General features: G+C 35.0%; 1 protein-coding gene across 1 annotated transcript in view; it reads right to left on the bottom strand.

Annotated features, from left to right (window-relative positions):
- Positions 1-20,519, bottom strand: part of FAM227B (family with sequence similarity 227 member B) — a 218,371-nt gene that overhangs the window by 156,765 nt on the left and 41,087 nt on the right. The window contains exons 9-10 of the mRNA XM_043472038.1: positions 17,661-17,787; positions 7,243-7,380 (exon numbers count right to left, since the gene is read on the bottom strand). Coding sequence (XP_043327973.1) covers positions 7,243-7,380; positions 17,661-17,787 — 265 coding nt within the window. The remainder of the gene's footprint in view (positions 1-7,242; positions 7,381-17,660; positions 17,788-20,519) is intronic.

Genomic DNA, 20,519 nt, shown 5'->3' with positions numbered 1-20,519 from the left:
GCAAAAATCCTCAATGAAATATGAGAAAACCCAATCCAACAACACATTAAAAGAATCATACACCATTATCAAGTGTGATTTACCCCAAGGATGTAAGGATTCTTCAACATATGTATATCAGTGTGATACATCATGTTAACAAACTGAAGAATAAAAACCATATGATCATCTCAATAGATGCAGAAAAAGCTTTTGACAAAATTCAATACATATTTATAATAAGAACTCTCCAGAAAATGGGCACAGAGGGAACATAACATAATGAAGGCCATGTATGGGAAACCTACAGCAAACATCATTCTCAGTGGTGGAAAACTGCAAGAATTTCCTCTTAGATCAGGAATAAGATAAGGATATCCACTCTCACCACTTTTACTCTTCCTTCAACAAGTAAAAAATTGGGAAAAATATATAAAACAATGGTTTTCATGTGTTGGACAACAGGCAACACTGGACAATAATCCCCGCCCCTCAGCCAAGAGAAGAAAACCTAAAGAAGGAACATTTGTCTGTTTTTGTCTCTAAAAAAGAAATTTCAAGCCACAGTGCAAGTGGTGGGAATCCAAACAGAACTGATTTGAAAAATAAAATTTAGCATTCAGGAAGGTCAGGGAAAGCTAAAATTCACAGGTCAGCATAACACTGATGAGACAGAAGCACATACAGAACATTCTGGAGCTCTTCGGAAGGTTATCCTTAAATTTCTGCCTGAGGTTGGCTTTAAAAAAAAACACAGAAGGAGCAATTTAACACAACAATGCTTGGGGCTCAGAGGAAGCTCATGTTCCAGACAGCCAGATGGGAAGTCTGCAATACACAGAGCATGGAGTAGAATACTAAAGAAGAGTAGTCTCAGTAGGAGAAGCAAGTTAGGCTAAACAAAAGACTTCTCTGGTTCCACCTAATGAAGCTTAAAATAAAGCCTCAAATAGACCAAAATATTTCTAAGTATTAATAACTAGACAGCATCACAGAAAAAACACTCAAAAATATATAAAGGAATAAAATAAAAACTCACAAAACTACAAAGTTTACTCAAGAAGAAATTGATCATTTGATCACTGTATCTATTAGAGAAATTGACTTTTTTTATCTGACCTAAGGTCAGATAAAAAAATCTGACCACAGAGAACTTTCCAGACCCAGATGGCTTCATTGGGTGAATTCTACCAAATATGTAAAGAAGAATAAATACCAATTTTACACTAACCCTTAGAAAAGAGAAGAAGTGGAAACATTACACTTATTACTAAAATGTGATAGGATAGTACAGAAAAGAAAACAAAATTTTAGCAAACTGAATTCAGTAGTACATGAAAAAGTTAATACACAATTGCCAAATGGGATTTACACCAGGAATGCAAGGTTGGCTTAACATTTGAAAAATCAATCAATGTAATTCAGTATGTCAAAAGACTAAAAAGAAAAACAATATGTTCATCTCAACAAATGCTAAAAAGCATTTGTCAAAATTCTACATATATTTGTTATAAAATGAACAAGAACAACAAAAACTTCTCAGAAAACTAGGAAGAGAAAGAAACTACCCCAACCTGATAAAAGACATCTATAAAAAACTTCAGCAAAAATTTAACATTTTTCATCAAAGATCAAGAATGAAGCTAGGGTGTCTACTCTTACCACTTAGTCAACGTCTTCTTAAAGATCTTAACCACAGGCAAGTAGAACACATAAAAGGCTTATAGATTGAAAAAAAAATGCTCTTTATTCTCAGATGACATGAATGTCCATGAAGAAAATCTTAAGAAATCTAAGAAGGCTACTAAAATAAGAAAGTTTAGTAAGATTGTAGGATATAAAATCAACACAAAATTATTTTTCTATCATATTTTCTATATATTATCAATGAAAAATTAGGAACTGAAATTCAAAATACCATATGCAACATTACTTGAGAGATGTGTGCAGCATCTATACAGAAAAAAAACTGGAAAATATTGCTGAGGTAAATGAAATAAGCCCTAAATAGATGAAATATTCTATGTTCATGGAGTGGAAAATCAGTATTGTTAACATGTCAATGCTTCTTGAATTGATAGATTTAACCTAATTTCAATTAAAATTCCAGAGTATATACTTTAAATACTGATAAGTGGTTTAAAATTATACAGAAATGAAAAGACTCTAGATAACCAAAATAATTTTTTTTTAGAAGAACGAAGTTGGAGAATTTATAATACCTGACTCCAAGACATGTTATAAAACTACATTTATCAAGGTAGTTTAGTATTGGCATCACTGAAACAAAATTTAGAGTACAAGTGTGTATTTAGGCATAGGCCAATACAAGTGTTGTCAAAAGCTTTTTTGACAAGAGTTCCAAGGTAATTCAATGGGCAAAGATAATCTTTTCAACAAATGGTTCTAGAACAATATGCAAAGAAATGATCCTCAATGCTTACTTCACATAATTTTCAAAAATTATTGAAAATCAATTAGAGTTCTAAATGTAAGAGCTACAGTTATAATCTATAAAATTATATACTACAAAATTTCTAGAAGAAAATATGGGAGAAAATCTTGGGTGAAATTAAGCTTCATAAAAAAATTCTTGAATATGAAAAAAAGCACAAACTGTATTGGAAAAAATGATAAATTTGATTTCACCATACTATAAAATTTTGTCTTTCAAAAGACACTATTATAAAATAAATAGGGAATCACAGATTAGAAAAGAATATTTATAAAATATATATCTGTTAAAGAATTTATATCTAGAATATATAAAGAACTGTTATAAAGGAATTAAAAGAACACAAACAACCCAAATATATAAAATAGCCAAAAGACTGAAATAAACACTTCAGCAAAGAAGACCTACAGATGGCAAATGAGCACATGAAAAGAAGCTCATCATAATTAGTTATTAGAGAAATCAAAATAAAATCTAACTATCAGTATAATCCACAAGCATGGATAAAATTAAAAGATTATACAAAGTGTTAACAAGGAAGTAGAGTAACTATTAATATAACTTGTATACTGGTAGGAAGTAAAATTTTAGATAAATTTGGCAATTTCTTAAAATGCTGTAATGCACTTCATATAGTACCCAGACTTCCACTACTAGATGTTTACAAAAGATAAATGAAATTCTATGTTTACACAAAGACTTGTAATGAATATTAATAGCAGCTTTACTTGTAATAGCTTATAAGTAAGCTTACAATAACTTATTTTGGAAACAATGAAGATGTCTACCAACCTGTGAACAGATAAAGAAATTGTGGTATATCCTTACTATGGACTCAGCAAAATACAGGGTAACAAACTATTAATACATGCAACAAGATGAATGAATCTCAAAATAATTATGCAGAGTAGAAAATGCCAACAAAAGATAGCACATGTTCTATGAGTTCATTTACATAAAATTCTAGAAAATGCAAACTAACCTGTACTGACAAAGATCACACGAATAATTGCCTAGGGATTGAGAAGGAGGGAGGAATTACAAAAAACGTCTAAGGAACTTTTGGGAATGGTGGATATGTTTCCTATCTTGAAAGTTGTGATAGTCTTATGAGTTTACATGTATGTCAAATTGTCAAATTTTATATTCTAAATATGTGTGGTTTATTGTAGATCAATTAGATCTCAATAAAGGTGAAATAAACCATGTAGTTATTTGGAGCAAAAATCCTAACACTAGATACTGTGAGGCCATTATTTATGTAGATCTTCTGATATATGTGACAACAACAGCACAAGGACAAAGAGGAGTAGAGTACATGTAATTATCCTTCTCCAAGTTCCTACATTTTAGTGAAACAGGATAACATTAAGTAGGATTTCAATCATTTAAGGATATGTTTGAAACCATTAAGGCAATCACAAAAAATACAAGGAGGTAATATGCAAATAGCCAACAGAGGAATAAAAATGGAATACTAAAAATATTTGATTAACCAAATGAAGACATAGAAGGGGAACTAAAGAATAAAAAACAGGTGAGATAAAAACTGAAAACAAACAGGAACATGGTAAAACAAACCTAACCACAGTTATGTTGAACTAACTCAATAGTTAACGTTAAATGTAATGAAGTAATCACTCCAATTAAAAGGAAGAAATTGTAAGACTTAAAGAAACCCCAAGATTCAACTATATCTCATTTATATGAGGTACACTTTAAACATAAAACACAAAGAAGTGGTAAGTAAAATGATGGGAAAAGATGCACGATGCAGACCACAAACATAAGCAGGCTGAAGTGGCTGTATTAGTAACAGACAGAAGAGCACTCAGTAGAACTATCATAGATACAAAGAAGCATAATGATTAAAGGGTAAACATAATATTTAGATGTACATGTACAAAATAACTTAAAAATGCATAAAGCAAGAATCAACAGCATTAAGGAGAGAAATAGATAATTCTACAATTGTAGTGGGAGATCTTAATATCACCTCTCAGAAATAAACAGAACAATTAAATAAAATATCATAAAGATACAGAATCAGAGTTAGCAAACTTCTATGAAGGGCCAGATAATCCAATATTTTAGGCTTTGTGGGCTGCATATGACCTCTGTGGTATATTCTTTAACGTTTTGTTATTTTACAATCCTTGAAAATGGAAAAATCATTCTTAGCTTATAGGATGGATAAAAATAGGCCAGGTTTGGCCCATAGGCTATATAGTTTACTGAACCCTGATATAGAAGATCTAAAGTGAAAAGTGAAAGTGAAGTCACTCAGTTGTGTCCAACTCTTTGCGACCCCATGGACTGTAGCCCACCAGGCTCCTCCATCCATGGAACTTTTCAGGCAAGAGTACTGGAGTGGGTTGCCATTTCCTTCTCCAGAGGATCTTCCCCACCCAGGGATCGAAGCTGGGTCTCCCGCATTGCAAGCAAATGCTTTTACCATCTGAGCCATGATATATCACCTTGATCTAATTGAGACTGACAAAATAATTACAGAATACATATTCTTCTCATGTGCACATGGAATGTTTGCCAAAACAGATCATGTACTGTACTATAAAACAAATCTCAATGCACTACAAAAGACTGTACAGATCACTATTTTTAAAAGTAGAAATCATTATTTTTATGAGACAAGTGCTCAGGCCTGGTGCACTGGGAAGACCCAGAGGAATCGGGTGGAGAGGGAGGTGGGAGGGGGGATCGGGATGGGGAATACATGTAACTCCATGGCTGATCCATGTCAATGTATGACAAAACCCACTGCAATGTTGTGAAGTAATTAGCCTCCAACTAATAAAAATAAATGAAAAAAAAAATAGATCAGATCATTATTTTTTAAAAGTAGAAATCAGTAATTTTAAGATATCCAGAAAAACACTAAATTTTTAAAAATTAAGTAATACACCTCTAAATAATCCATGGATCAAAATAGAAATTATACTGGATATTAGAAAATATTCTGAATTAAATGACAATGAAAATATAACATCAAAATTTGCAGAAAGTAGCTGAAACAGTAATTCGGGAAATTTATAGCTTTAAATGCTTATATAAAAAAGGAGAATGATAAAACAAATAGAATAAATTCAAACAGCTGGTGGATAAAGGATATATGGGAGTTCCTTAAACTATTTTTACCACTTTTCTGTAAGTTAAAACTTGAAAAAATTAAAAGTTCCTTAATTTTCTATTTAGCCAAATTATTTTTCACATGTAAGACTAAGAAGCAAAAAGAGATATTTAAGATTGGGTCAAAATAGTAAATTATCTCTCTTTCTATACAAAATGCATACAAAATTATTTCTCTTTCTAAACAGGTATGTATGAAGTTCTATAAAAACCAGGGTAACATTAGCAAATAAGAAATTTCACATAACTACTAAAAGATAGAAATCAGACAGCATGCTGTCTATAGAGATGAGTGGCAAAAAATCAAGGACTAATCAGAAGAGCAGTAATTAACCAATTAAACAATTTTAGAATAAAAAACTAACTGAAGAGACAGTTTTCAGAAGAGTAGGTTGAGGAGGTTAGTCCCTCCTTCCACCAGCCTATATCAAGAAGTATAATGGAAAGGTATTTCCCTTTACACTAGGAGTTCTTAACTTTGCCTGCAAGTTGAAATCATCTGAGTACTTTTATTTTTTTATTTTTTTTTTATTTTTTTTTATTAGTTGGAGGCTAATTACTTCACAACATTTCAGTGGGTTTTGTCATACATTGACATGAATCAGCCATGGAGTTACATGTATTCCCCATCCCAATCCCCCCTCCCACCTCCCTCTCCACCCGATTCCTCTGGGTCTTCCCAGTGCACCAGGCCCGAGCACTTGTCTCATGCATCCCACCTGGGCTGGTGATCTGTTTCACCATCTGAGTACTTTTAAAAAAAAATACTGAGTCTGAGATTCTGTTTAGTCAGTCAGTAATGAGGCCTGAGCACCAGACCAGTGTTTAGTATTGAAATACAGTATAAATTAGAGAGACATGAACTTGCCTTAAAGTGCTTATTAATATAGAGTTACTAAGAAGTTTGGTCTTGTCTCAGAAATTTGGCAGGTAGAAGAGAACACAAAAATATATTCATGTGAATTGGTATTTAAAGTAGTCTGTACCTCCATCGCTGCGATCTATTGAAAGTCAGCCCTCAACACAAGGGTTTGTAAGATTAAAAATTTTTTAAAAGAAAAAAAAATTAAAAAAAATAAAGTAGTCTGTAAGTGGATTACCTAAAAAGTGAGCATTTGGAAGCAAAATACTGGAATCCAATTATCTCCCTTTGTAACAAATAAACCACAAGTGGATTAAAGAATTGAATAAAAATGGAAATTAAAAAGTACTAAATAAAAGCAGGTAGATTGTCTTTTCATATTAGGTTAAGTAAGTCCTGATAAATATGCCACAAAACTGACACTCTACAATGGCATTATTTAAATTTACTGAATAAAACATTTTAAGCTTATCTATCGGTAAAACACATTATTAACCAGTTAGCAATACAGCCAAAAAGTAACGGTATTTGAAGCATTCTTATACCTAAGAAGTTCCCTGAAATTAATATTAAAATCATAATAAATGCAAATGAGAAAAGGACTTAAGTACATGTAATATTTATAATGAAAAACTAAAAATGTAAAGTAGTATTCAAATTACTGTAATACTCATCTATAAATTAAACGTTATTTTAAGACTCTCACTAGAAAATAAGTCATTAAAAAATTCTGATAAATGAATAATGATATACTTGATCTTGACTATTTCAGTAAGCAATATATAATAAATTTACTTACAAGCTGATAGGTGTTCTTGATTTCTCGCAATCATGTCCTTTATAGATTTTGAAGGCATTTTCTTGCTACCATGAATGGTTGTTGTGGAGAGTTCTTTCAGTTTCCAGTGGGTCCAAAATCCTTTTTGAGGTGGTAAACCTGTTAACACAAAATGTATATTTAACCAAAGAAATTACGATTTTAAAAACATCTTCTGTTGAAGCCTTTTTTTGAGTATTATACTTTTAATTCTCACAACAGTCCTGTGAGAACTGTCAGTCTTAGGTTTCAAATGAGGGAATCTCTGTATAGAAATGTTAATGTCTTATCATATAAGACAGTGAATCAGAAAAGAGATAAACATGATATATACCCTTCTGACTCAAAAATACAAGCTAAGTTCATAAATGGACACAAGGGGAGATTAACATTGTGAAAACTTGAAAGGACCTAAATATCCAACAAAAGTACAAACAGTGGATCATGAAGTATCCATAAAAAGTTACCTTGTAAGTATTTATTAACATATAAAAGTAATCATAGTATTGTTTTTATGTGAAGGACAATTTTACCTTATATGGATGTGTGACTATAGCTTAATTGTTAACATGATTGCCTCTGAGCAACCATCGATAGCTGATTACATTAAAAATTTTTTCCTCTCTGTATCTATTATTTTCAAAATAATGTTTTTGAATAGTTTATAGCATTCTAAAAGTAATAAAAATAAATTCTATTTTAAAAGTTCCACTTTTGTTCCAAAAGCTGTGTAAGGTTGAATAACTGATTTAACCTCAGCAGTACAAATGAGAATATAAATTCCTTAGTATATTTCATATGCTTATTCTGATGGTTAACTGACTTTGTATATGTTAAAACATTCAGTAACTGGGAAACATGAATATAAAAACAAACACAAAATGTAATAAACATATTAACATACATTGACTTACTCATAAAATATATCCAATATTTTCCCAGTAGTGAGCATTCAATGAGGATTATTTGTTATATTTTGATATCAAATTACAATTTTCAAAGTGTTTTTAAATTTGGTCATTGCTTATTTTACATTAGTTGCCACTAGATAAAATATTCAAAACAATTCATTTGAATGTTTCTCAATATTTTCTGTGTTTTAAAATATATAGCATATTAGTGGAAAATCTGGGGTATAGGGAGGTCAACAGATCAGGATATTTAAAAGATAGTTTTTTATTGAATGGGGGGTCAGTGTCAGAGTAGGAAGACATGGAGCTCACTTCTCACAAACACATCCAAAATATATCTACACGTGGAAGACAACTTAAAAAAAAAACTACTACTAATTGGAAACCAGCAGAATATCTTTTATAAAGCCAAAACTGCAAGAAAGATCTCCATGTAACTGGGCAGAATTGCAGGGGGAGGAGAAGGCATTAGGGTGGGACCAGCGCCCCTGGAGGGGTATGGAAGAGAAGGTCCACACAGGTGGATCCTGGCCCTGGGCAGCCCCCTGGTCTCCCGGGAAATCCACTGAGACAGATGGGAGAGCTGGAGAAGCCTAGACTCCACTTGTGAGGAGGGTGTGTGTGTTGGATTGCTAACAATCAGAGCAGCGAGGGACGTGCACAGATGGCAGCCACCTCATCACACTTCCCAATCCAAAGGGCAAATGCCCCTCACTTCACACCACAGCCTGGCAGGAGATCAGGAGAAAGATGCAGTCTAGCTGCTAGAAGCGGGACTGTTGACTTGCACAGTAGCTCTAGTTTTCATTTTTGATGAACCTCCATACTGTTTGCTACAGTGGCTCTACCAATTTACATTTCGACCAACAACAAGGGTTCTCTTTTCTTCATATCCTCATCAATATTTGTTATTTGTAGTCAGTTTGAAAATGGCCATTCTAACAGGTGTGAGGTGATATCTCATTGTGGTTTTGACTAGCATTTCCCTGGTGATTAGTGATGCTGAACATCCTTTCCTGTACCTGTTGGACATCGGTATGTCTTCTTTGGAAAAATGTCTTCAGTTCCTCTATTTTTAAAATCAGATAGTTATTTTTTTGTTTGTTTCTTTTGCTATTGAATTGAGCTCCTTTTAGCTTTTAGGTATCAATCCCTTATAAGATATGATTTGCACATATATTTAATAAGTTCCTTTTGCATTGTTAATTTTTTTTTTTTTTTTACTGTGCAGAAGCTTTTTAGTTTGATGTAGTTTCACTTACTAATTTTTGCTTTTGCTGCTTGTGCTTTTGATATCATATGCAAAAAATTATTGCCAAGACATATATTAGGAGCTTTTCCACTACGTTTTCTTCTTAAGAGTTTTATGGTTTCAGTTCTTTCCTCCATTTGAAGTTAATTTTTTTGAGTGATATAGAAAAAGCAAGGGAATTCCAGAAAAACATTTGCTTCACTAACTACACTAAAGCCTTTGACTGTGTGGATTACAACAAACTGGAAAATTGTTAAAGAGATATGAATATCAGACCACCTTACCTGCCTCCTGAGAAACCTGTATATAGGTCAAAAAGCAACAATCAGAACCAGACAGGGAACAACAGATTGGTTCAAAATTGGGAAAGGAGTATGTCAAGGCTGTATTTTGTCACTCTGTTGTTCACTTTTATGCAGAGTACATCATGCAAAGTGCCATGCTGGATGAATAGTAAGCTGGTATCAAGAATTTCTGGGAGAAATATCAACAGCCTCATATATGCAGATGCTACCACTCTAATGACAAAAAGCAAGGAAGAACTAAAGAGCCTGTTGATGAGGGTGAAAAAGGAAAGTGAAAAAGCTGGCTTAAAACTCAACATTCAAAAAACTAAGATCATGGCATCCAGTTCAATCACTTCCTGGCAAATAAAAGGGGGAAAAGTGAAAACAGCGACAAATTTTCTCTTCTTGGGCTTCAAAATCACTGCAGATGGTGACTTCAGCCATGAAATTAGAAGACACTTGCTCCTTGGAAGAAAAGCTACTACAAACCTAGACAGCATATTAAAAAGCAGAGATGTTACTTTGCTGACTAAGGTTCATACAGTCAATGCTATGGTTTTTCCAGTAGTCATGTATAAACGTGAGAATCGGACAATAAAAAAGGCTGAGCGCTGAAGAATTGATACTTTTGAACTGTGGTGCTGGAGAAGATTCTTGAGAATCCCTTGGACAGCAAGGAGAAAAAACTAGTCAATCCTAAGGAAAATCAACCCTGAATATTCATGGGAAGGACTGATGCTAAAGCTCCAACACTTTGGCCACCTGATGTAAAGAGCTGACTCAATGGAAAAGACCCTGATGCTGGAAAGGATTGAGAACAGGAGGAGAAGTAGGTGATAGAGGATGAGATGGTTGGATGGTATCACTGCTCAATGGATGTGAGTTTGGGTAGACTCTGGGAGATACTAAAGGACAGGGAAGCCTTGTGTGCTGTAGTCCACGGGGTTGCAAAGAGTCGGACACAACTTAGCAACTGGACAACAATAAGATAGGAGTCAAATTTGATTACTCTATATATGTATTGAAGAGATTATCATATTCCTATTGAGTATTCTTGGCTTCTTTGTCAAATATTAGTTGACTGTGTTTGTGAGGGTTTATTTCTGGGTTCTCACTTTTCTTCCATTGGTCTGTGTGGCCTTGTTTAGTTTTCATGTTTTACACAAATTACATATCTGATCATACATGTTATCCATCTTTTCCACTTGAGCATTTACCACATTAATCATAGGTAGTTGAAATTTTCTAATATTCTAATACCTGTGCCTTATCTAAAACTGGTTCTGATTATTTCTTTGTCTTTTGATAGGTAGTTCTGTTTCTGGGATGAGTTGCATCTCCACTCCTTCACTAAGGGCAACTGGATTTGCTGCCCTTCCTCCCGGCAACCTTTCTCCCTCCTCCTGCTGTGACTTAAAGCTTGTTGTTAATACAATGGAGATGGAAGAGAAGGGTCCAGGCAAGGCTTAATGCCTTTTCTGTAGTGGTTTCTCTTATATTCCCCCAGGCTTTCTCAAGACTGTCATACCATCCTCAATTATTACTTATAAAATATGTGGAGAGAGACTTGTAATGTCAACTTCCTTCTTGTTTATGAAGCTCCTAAGTGTCCTATATGGTCACACTAGACCATACTCAGCTCTAAGTAATTCACTAGAAATTTTGGCTAAATTCTTCTTACTGCCTTTTAACGGTATCTAGCTGCATCTGTCCCACGTGAGCTGACATCTGGTCTTCCCTTGGAGGTACCTGTCTTTCTGTAGATTTCGGGTTGATTGCCTTGGAATCTCTGATGGGTTCAAGGAAAGTTTCTAATTTGCAGATAGTTTAGTGTTTTAAGGTAGAAGAGTGGAAGTAATATCATTTTAGTTTTCTATATCCTAAGCAGAAGCCAGAAGTCAGAGCACAAACCTTCATCATATTCATTGTAAAGCTGCCACACAGGATAGTCATAAAGCTTGTGCTAAAACCTAGCCAATCATACAAAATCCTAATGTGTCTCTATACTAGTTAGAAGTATCCTCCAAAGTCTTCCATATCTTAATGTTCCCAAATGGTGAATACGTTATGTTACATGGCAAAGAGGAATTAAGGAAGCAGACAGAATTAAGTTAATAACTGGCTAGCCTTAAAATATGGACAGTATGCTGGCTTGTCCAGGTGAGCCCAAAGTACTCAGAAGAGTCATAGATATGGAAGAGGGAGGTAGAAGAGTCAGTATTAGAATGATGCGATATGAGAAAGATGACTAGTCATTGTGGGCTTTGATGATGAAAGGCTATGAGGCAAAGAATGGAAACAGCTTCTGAAAAGCTGAAAAGAGATTCTCCCTAGAGCCTCTAGAATCACACAGCTCTCCCAACATCTTGGTTTTACCCTAGTGAAACTCATTTTAGACCTATGACTTTCAGAACTCTAAGATAATATATTTATGTTGCTTTAAACTAAGTAGTAATTTGCTGTATCAGTAATAGGAAACCTATACAAGCTCTGGTGCTTTTTTCCTTATTGTATATAAGGATCTTTAGGCTTCCTATGTGGCTCAGTGGTAAAGAATTCACCTGCCAATACATGTTTGATCCCTTGGTTTGGAAGGTCCCCTGGAGAAGGAAATGGTGACTCCAGTATTCTTGCTTGGGAAATCCCATGGACAGAGAAACCTGGTGGGGCTATAGTCCATGGTGTTGCAAAGAGTTGGACATGACTTAGCAACTAAACAACAACAACAAATAAGGAACTCTGGTAAAAAAAAATTTGTGAAAAACGAACCAAAATGAAAGCCAACTGACAATGTAAGTAATTAAACTGAATATAATGCAAAGAAACAAATAAAGTGATGACTTCATCTTTAAAAAATGGAATTTTTCATAAATTAAGGAGGAGAAATTGAATTAAGTATTTTATATTTATGATATAAATATTTTTCCAACAAAGAATAAGAAAAATGTCTTTTAAATTCCTTCAACAAGTGCTCTAGCCAAAACAAAGTAATTGATCACAATTGAGAGATAAAATCATAGTAAAAAGTGAAAAGGTCATTTATGAGCATAGAACTCAGAAAACATGTGAGTCTTGATAGATATGCAATGTGAGAAAAAGCATTGTGACAGAAAGCTATAAAAACACATTCACAATTAAATAAATCATAGAGGCTCTAGTGCAGCCACCACTACTGCCTTTGTTTTCAACTTAAATTCTTATCCATGCATAAAAATAAAAATGAACAATTATGTACAGGTCAGTGAATCTTCACAAGTTTAATACATGGTGTCCATGTTACCAGCCCTCAGAAACAAAATATTCAGCTTCTAACACCATGGATTAGTTTTGTCAGATTTTGAACTTTGTATCAAAGAACTCATATAGGATCTACCTTTTTGTGCCTGGCCCCTCAACCTTGTTTGTGTGATTTGTTTGCTACTGTGTATGATTATAGTTCACTCATCCTCATTGCTGGCAGTATTTCATTATATGAATACTCCACAGTTCATCTAAATTTTATATTACTGTGGGCATTTGGACAGTTCATTTTGATTATTATATAAATAGCACTGCTATGAACATTTTATACTTTTGGTATACAGAAGTATGTAGATTTCTGGAGGTTATGTACCTGGGAGTCAGAAATATGCTAGTCCAAATTTAACATATGTTTAGCTTTAGTAGATATTGGTAGTTGTCCAGAATATTCATATACTTCCACCCACATAGCTACCTTTTATCTTAAGAAAATGCGGTTTGAATTTTTTTAACTCTGAGATGAATGCAGATTTACATGCACTTGCAACAAATAATACAGAGAGATCCCTGGGCCCTCTATTTAGTTTGCCACAATGGTAACACCTTGTAAAACTATAATACGATATCACAACCAGGATATAGACATTGATATAGTCAGGCTAAGGTACAGTTTCATCCCAAAGATTCCTTAAGCTTCCCATTTTAGCCACCCCTACCCTTCACTTTAAATCATTTCTCTGCCTGATGTGGAGAGGCAATAAATATTGATCTTTTTGCTACACAAATATTTTCTCCTAAGGTGAAACAGCCCACAGAGAAGTACTGAAGCAGGTGTTCAACAGGGATAAATAGCCAATGTTGGAAGAATCAGTTTAGTTCAGTCGCTCAGTCATGTCTGACTCCTTGCGACCCCATGGACTGCAGCACACCAGGCCTCCCTGTCCATCACCAACTCCCAGACCTTACTCAAACTCATGTCCATCGAGTCGGTGATGCCACCCAACCATCCTCTGTCCCCTTCTCCTTCCACCTTCAATCTTTCCCAGCATCAGGGTCTTTTCCAATGAGTCAGTTCTTCACATCAGGTGGCCAAAGTACTGGAGCTTCAGCTTCAGCTTCAGTCCTTCCAATGCATATTCAGGACTGATTTCCTTTAGGATGGACTGGTCGGATCTCATTTGCAGTCTAAGGGACTCTCAAGAGTCTTCTCCAACACCACAGTTCAAAAGCATCAATTCTTTGGCGCTCAGCTTTCTTTATAGTCCAACCTTCACATCCATATATGCCTACTGGAAAAACCATAGCTTTGACTAGATGGACCTCTGTTGGCAAAGTAATGTCTCCGCTTTTTAATATGTTGTTTAGGTTGGTCTTTCCTGGTGGCTTAGATGGTAAAAGCGTCTGCCTACAATGTGGGAGACCAGGGATCAATCCTTGCATTGGGAAGGTCCCCTAGAGAAGGAAATGGCAACTCACTCCAGTACCCTTGCCTGGAAAATGCCATGGACAGAAGAGCCTGGTAGGCTACAGTCCATGGGGTCACAAAGGGTCAGACATGACTGAGTGACGTCACTTTCTTTCTTTCTTTTCTTGGTCATAACTTTTCTTCCAAGGAGCAAATGTCTTTTAATTTAATGGCTGCAGTCACTATCTGCAGTGATTTTTGGAACCCCCCAAAATAAACTCAGTCACTGTTTCCATTGTTTCCCCATCTATTTGCCATGAAGTGATGGCAACAGATGCCTTGATCTTAGTTTTCTGGATGTTGAGTTTTAAGCCAACTTTTTCAAAGAACATGCATTTGCAAACAAATGTATTCAGGCTAGAAGTGAGCAAACTATTCTGCTATTTAAATCAGATAAGGGATCTATATTTAGTGTTCTTGCCTTTAACTCAGGCAGTTTGTGTGTAGAATGCTTTGAAGACCAATAGGAACAGGCTAAAGTAGACATCCCCAATGAATTTACCTTATAAATCTCCTAACTAATTGCTGTTGCTCATCTCAGCATATTACATACATTCATGCTTGAATACCTCACAGAAACTAGTTAAAAGCATAATAATTGCAAAAGAAGTATGAAAACTATATTTGCAGATGATATGATAAATGACTTGAAAACCCTAGACAATGAATGATAAAACACAAACAAAAGGATTTAGTAAGCAAGTGACTCATAATATTTACATACAGAAATCAATATGAATTTGGGGGGAACACAGTTCAGTCTGTAACAGGTCTGGAGGAAATTTGTTCTGTTCTTCACTTTTTCTCTTACGGTATATATTTTTTGTATGAATGCTGTGCTCATTTTCTTTTTATTTCTTATATTTGAATTAGTTGGATTTTTCTCTGTAATTAGGACACTCCTGTCTTGTGTGTATTGATGGAGGGGGCTGGTGCTCCAGATTGTTTTCTAGAATTTACCTCCCAAGGACTGCTTCCTTAAAACATGGAACATTTTCTTATAGAAATGGTTTGGTTACTAAGAATTGACACAAAACAATTATAAAAAAAGTAGTCAAAATTTGGACAGAAAGTTTTATGAGAAGAACTAGACTTCACTCACTTTTCCAGTACTCACTTTTCCAGTCAATAACTTCTGGAAGTCCATAATGGTATAGTAGTCTTTGGAAAAAATATTGGAGAGATTTTTCTCTCCATTACCTTAGTTTTAAACCTAAGTGCCTAAATCTCTGGCTAAGTACTCCAGGATGGAATTTTAGTTCCCTTCAGTGTTTTGAGTTCTACCACTCCGACCTACAATATGATTTTGGTCATACCTGAATCGTCAAGTGGTCTTCTCTACTTTCTTCAATTTAAGTTTTAATTTGGCAATAAGGAGTTCATGATCTGAGCCACAGTCAGCTCCCGGTCTTTTTTTTACTGACTGTATAGAACTTCTCCATCTTGGAAAACTCAGCAGTGGCCACAGGACTGGAAAAGGTCAGTTTTCATTCCAATCCCAAAGAAAGGCAATGCCAAAGAATGCTCAAACTACTGCACGATTGCATTCATCTCACATGCTAGAAAGTGATGCTCAAAATTCTCCAAGCCAGGCTTCAACAGTACATGAACCATGAACTTCCAGATGTTCAAGCTGGATTTAGAAAAGGCAGAGGAACCAGAGATCCAATTGCCAACATCTGTTGGATCATCAAAAAAGCAAGAGTTCCAGAAAAATATCTATTTCTGCTTTATTGACTATGCCAAAGCCATTGACTGTGCAGACCACAACAAACTGTGGAAAATTCTTACAGAGATGGGAATACCAGACCACCTGATCTGCCTCTTGAGAAACCTGTATGCAGGTCAAGAAACAATATGTAGAACTGGACATGGAACAACAGACTGGTTCCAAATAGGAAAAGGAGTATGTCAAGGCTGTATATTGTCACCCTGCTTATTTAACTTATAGGCAGAGTACATCTTGAGAAATGCCAGGCTGGATGAAGCACAAGCTGGAATCAAGATTGCTGGGAGAAATATCAATAACCTCAGATACGTAAATGACACCACCCTTATGGCAGAAAGCGAAGAATTAAAGAACCTCTTGATGAAAGTGAAAGAGGAGAGTGAAAAAGTTGGCTTAAAACTCAACATCCAGAAAACTAAGATCATGGCATCTGGTCCCATCACCTCATGTCAAATAGATGGGGAAACAGTGGTAACAGTGACAGACTTTGTATTTTCGGCTCCAAAATCACTGCAGATGGCGACTGCAGCCATGAAATTAAAAGGCACTTGCTCCTTGGAAGAAAAGTTATGACCAACCTAGGCAGCTTATTAAAAAGCAGAGACATTACTTGGTGAACAAAGGTCTATCTAGTCAAGGCTATAGTTTTTCCAGTAGTCATGTATGGATGTGAGGGTTGGACTATAAAGAAAGCTGAGCTCCAAAGAATTGATGCTTTTGAACTGTGGTGTTGGAGAGTCCCTTAGACTGCAAGGAGATCCAGCCAGTCCATCCTAAAGGAAATCAGTCCTGAATATTCATTGGAAGGAGTGATGTTGAAGCTGAAACTCCAATACTTTGGCCACCTGATGCAAAGAACTGACTCACTGGAAAAGACCCTGATGCTGGGGATGATTGAAGGCAGGAAGACAAGGGCACAACAGAGGATGATATATTAGATGGCATCACTGACTCAATGGACATAATGAGTAAGCTCTGGGAGTTGGTGATGGACAGGGAAGCCTGGTGTGCTGCAGTCCATGGGGTTGCAAAGAGTCAGACACGACTGAGTGACTGAACTGAACTCCTACCTAGACACACAGACACACACACATCACGATTCAAACATTTTTTTCCCTTGATTAATGATGGTAGTCATATAAAGAATTCGGTTAGCTCTAGAATTTACCCAGTATTATTTGCTATAAAAATGCCAGCAGTGTTCTAAAAGAAGCAGCTTGAAATATTTCTCTTGCAAATATAAAATATGTATCATACAGTTTTCTTTCTGTGGCAGTTTTGGTTTCTACAAGAATTCCACTGCCTATAAAATTATTTCCTTCTAAAGTTAATAACTGACTAATTTTATTATAACAGAATTTTCAGAAGAAAATAATCATTGTTATTTTGAAACATAGACATCAATATTCTATGTTTTGTAAGACAAAGAACAACAAAATTTTTGACTAAACAAAACACTGCAATTCAAAAGTTTTAGGTACCAAAGTAATGATCAATACTTAAATGACATTCATACCTGACAACCAAAGAAAAATATTATTCCCTAGATCTTCTTTAAATTCATCATTAAAGAGATTACTGGATTCTGGAAATGCTTCCTGGAATGTTACATAGATAGCTTGTGCCAAACAATCAGGATACACCTACCAAAACAGAGTCATATTAAAATAATTCCATATTTCATGTAACACTATCTAAAATACAAAAGAAGTTGTTTAGTTTGTGAAATATACATGTCCCTTTTTCTCCTTATAACTTGTTTTTGGCCTTTTTTGCCTCTCTGTACTTCCAACAACTAAAGAATAGACTATGAACAAAGAAGAGTTAAAAATAAAGTCATATCAATTTATCTATTTGTTGGCATTTTGGGAAAAAAAATTTAATTTGGATAAAGGATGAAGCTAACAGTTAAGGTTTAATGATTCTACACTTATTTCATTTAACCCTGTTATTGATATCCTCTTTAAGAAAAAGTATACCCTCTTTCCAGTCATTATAATAAAAAGTATATATACATTTAATTGAAATATATTTGACATGTAATACTAAGTTTAAGGTGTACAACATGTAGATATATTTGTATTTTGCAATATGATTACCACCACAGCATCAGCTAACACCTCTATTATGTCACACAATTATCACTTTGTGTGTGTGAGAAATAAAAGCATGCTTTTAAGTAACTGAAGTCCATTTAGGTGAGTTAATATAGCATAACTCGAATTGTTACTGAGGTTATACTATATTGTTTGTTCTTTGGAAGAAAAGCTTTCTTCTTGGAAGAAAAGCTATGACCAACCTAGACAGCATATAAAAAAGCTGAGACATTACTTTGCCAACAAAGGTCTGACTGGTCAAAGCTATGATTTTTCCGGTAAGTCATGTATGGATGCGAAAGTTGGACTTTAAAGAAAGCTGAGCACCAAAGAATTGATGCTTTTGAACTGTGGTGTTGGATAAAACTCGTGAGAGTCCCCTGGACATCAAGGAGATCAAACAAGTCAATCCTAAAGGAAATCAGTCCTGAATATTCATTGGAAGGATTAATACTGAAGCTGAAACTCCAATACTTTGGCCACCTGATATCAAAAACTGACTCATTGGAAAAGACCCTGATGCTGGGAAAGACTGAAAGCGGAAGGAGAAGGGGATGACAGATGATGAGATGGTTGGATGGCATCACCGACTTGATGGACAAGAGTTTGAGCAAGCTTCAGGAGTTGGTGATGGACAAGGACACCTGGCATGCTGCAGTCCATGGGGTTGCAAAGAGTCAGACATGACTGAGTGACTCAACTGAACTGAACCCCAGTTGTAAAGCCATGAGTGAATATCAACAAATATATAGTACTACCAGTATTCTATTAGACTTAAAGTCACTTGACTACTAAGTTTCTCTCAGGAAGTAACTACCCACAGGAAGATACCAGATTTTTATGTTAAAGACTTACAATATTTTATTTACTATTTTGAAAGGTTGGCAGACACCAGAAACTGGATGATGCAAGAGATGATTTCTCCCTTTGGGTTTCTTAAAGAAATTAGCTCTGTTGATACCTTGATTTTAATCCCATAAGACTCATTTTGGACTTCTGATCTATGTAACTGTAAAACAATGAATCTCCATTGTTTTAAGCCCCTAACTTCATGCTGGTTTTTGCACCAACAATAGGAAACTAATATAGTCGCCTATCTCAGCAGTGCTCAAATCTGCTGGTAAGTCATGGTATTCTTTGAAGAATTTCATTAGATTTTGGATAGGGAAAAAGAGGCAGGGAAGAATGCTTTAAAAACACTGATATATTTAATTTTATTGACTCAGCCATGGACATTTTAAAATACTACTTGAAAGAGTCACATATTGTGACTAATTGTGGTATATAAAATTATGCTAGTAATTAAAAAGTTGAACTAGGTAAGGGGAACTTTTACATTTTGTTTTCTGTGTATATCTCAGCTTCAGGAGATTAGTGGGAAAAGAGATAAAGTGTCAGATGATGTTGGGAAATTTTCTGAGTGAATATCATTGTATGACATTGGAAGAAAATGAAATAAAAGCCATATGATCAGATTCAATTAATTTATACTGAATAGTGAGACCTGAAGATAATTTTTTGATTCTTAAATATTAATAGTTTTTCTCAGATGAGCCAATTAGTAACAAAACTACCAATTATTTGAATGAGTTAAAACAGAAATTAGTCAATGAGAGATGAGGCTCCATTTCTACTTATACAGCTGCGGAGGTTAATAGATCTGTAGGGAGTTAGTCTGGTTCATAAGAATAGAAACAGGGGGAGGGGTCCAATCACTAAGGTGTACATGTTTGTTCTCAAGTGAGGCTTTGAATCTTTGTTAAATATAATTATAATTTCTCCTTGAAAAACCACTGAAAATAGGGACTTCCGAAAAAATCAAGTCATGATTTGAGAAAGACTATAAAGACAATATCTTGATATCAAAAGGCACATCTATCCCAAGGAGAACATTCGGACAATAAATGTAAGACTAGAAATTACAGAATGAGGGGTATGTAACGGTGCCATTGCTTGTTTGTTCACATTAAATAGGCTTTTAAAAATTCTTTTCTTTTTTTTTTCTTTCTTATTTATTTATTATTTTTTTTTGTCATACATTGATATGAATCAGCCATAGATTTACACTTATTCCCCATCCCGATCCCCCCTCCCACCTCCCTCTCCACCCGATTCCTCTGGGTCTTCCCAGTGCACCAGGCCCGAGCACTTGTCTCATGCATCCCACCTGGGCCTGGTGATCTGTTTCACCATAGATAATATACATGCTGTTCTTTTGAAATATCCCACCCTCACATTCTCCCACAGAGTTCAAAAGTCTGTTCTGTATTTCTGTGTCT

Source organism: Cervus canadensis, chromosome 6 (genome assembly GCF_019320065.1).
Source record: "Cervus canadensis isolate Bull #8, Minnesota chromosome 6, ASM1932006v1, whole genome shotgun sequence".
NCBI classification, from domain to species: Eukaryota; Metazoa; Chordata; class Mammalia; order Artiodactyla; family Cervidae; genus Cervus; species Cervus canadensis.
The sequence above is the reverse complement of the archived record's forward strand: the minus strand, read 5'-3'. Positions and strand labels throughout refer to the sequence as shown.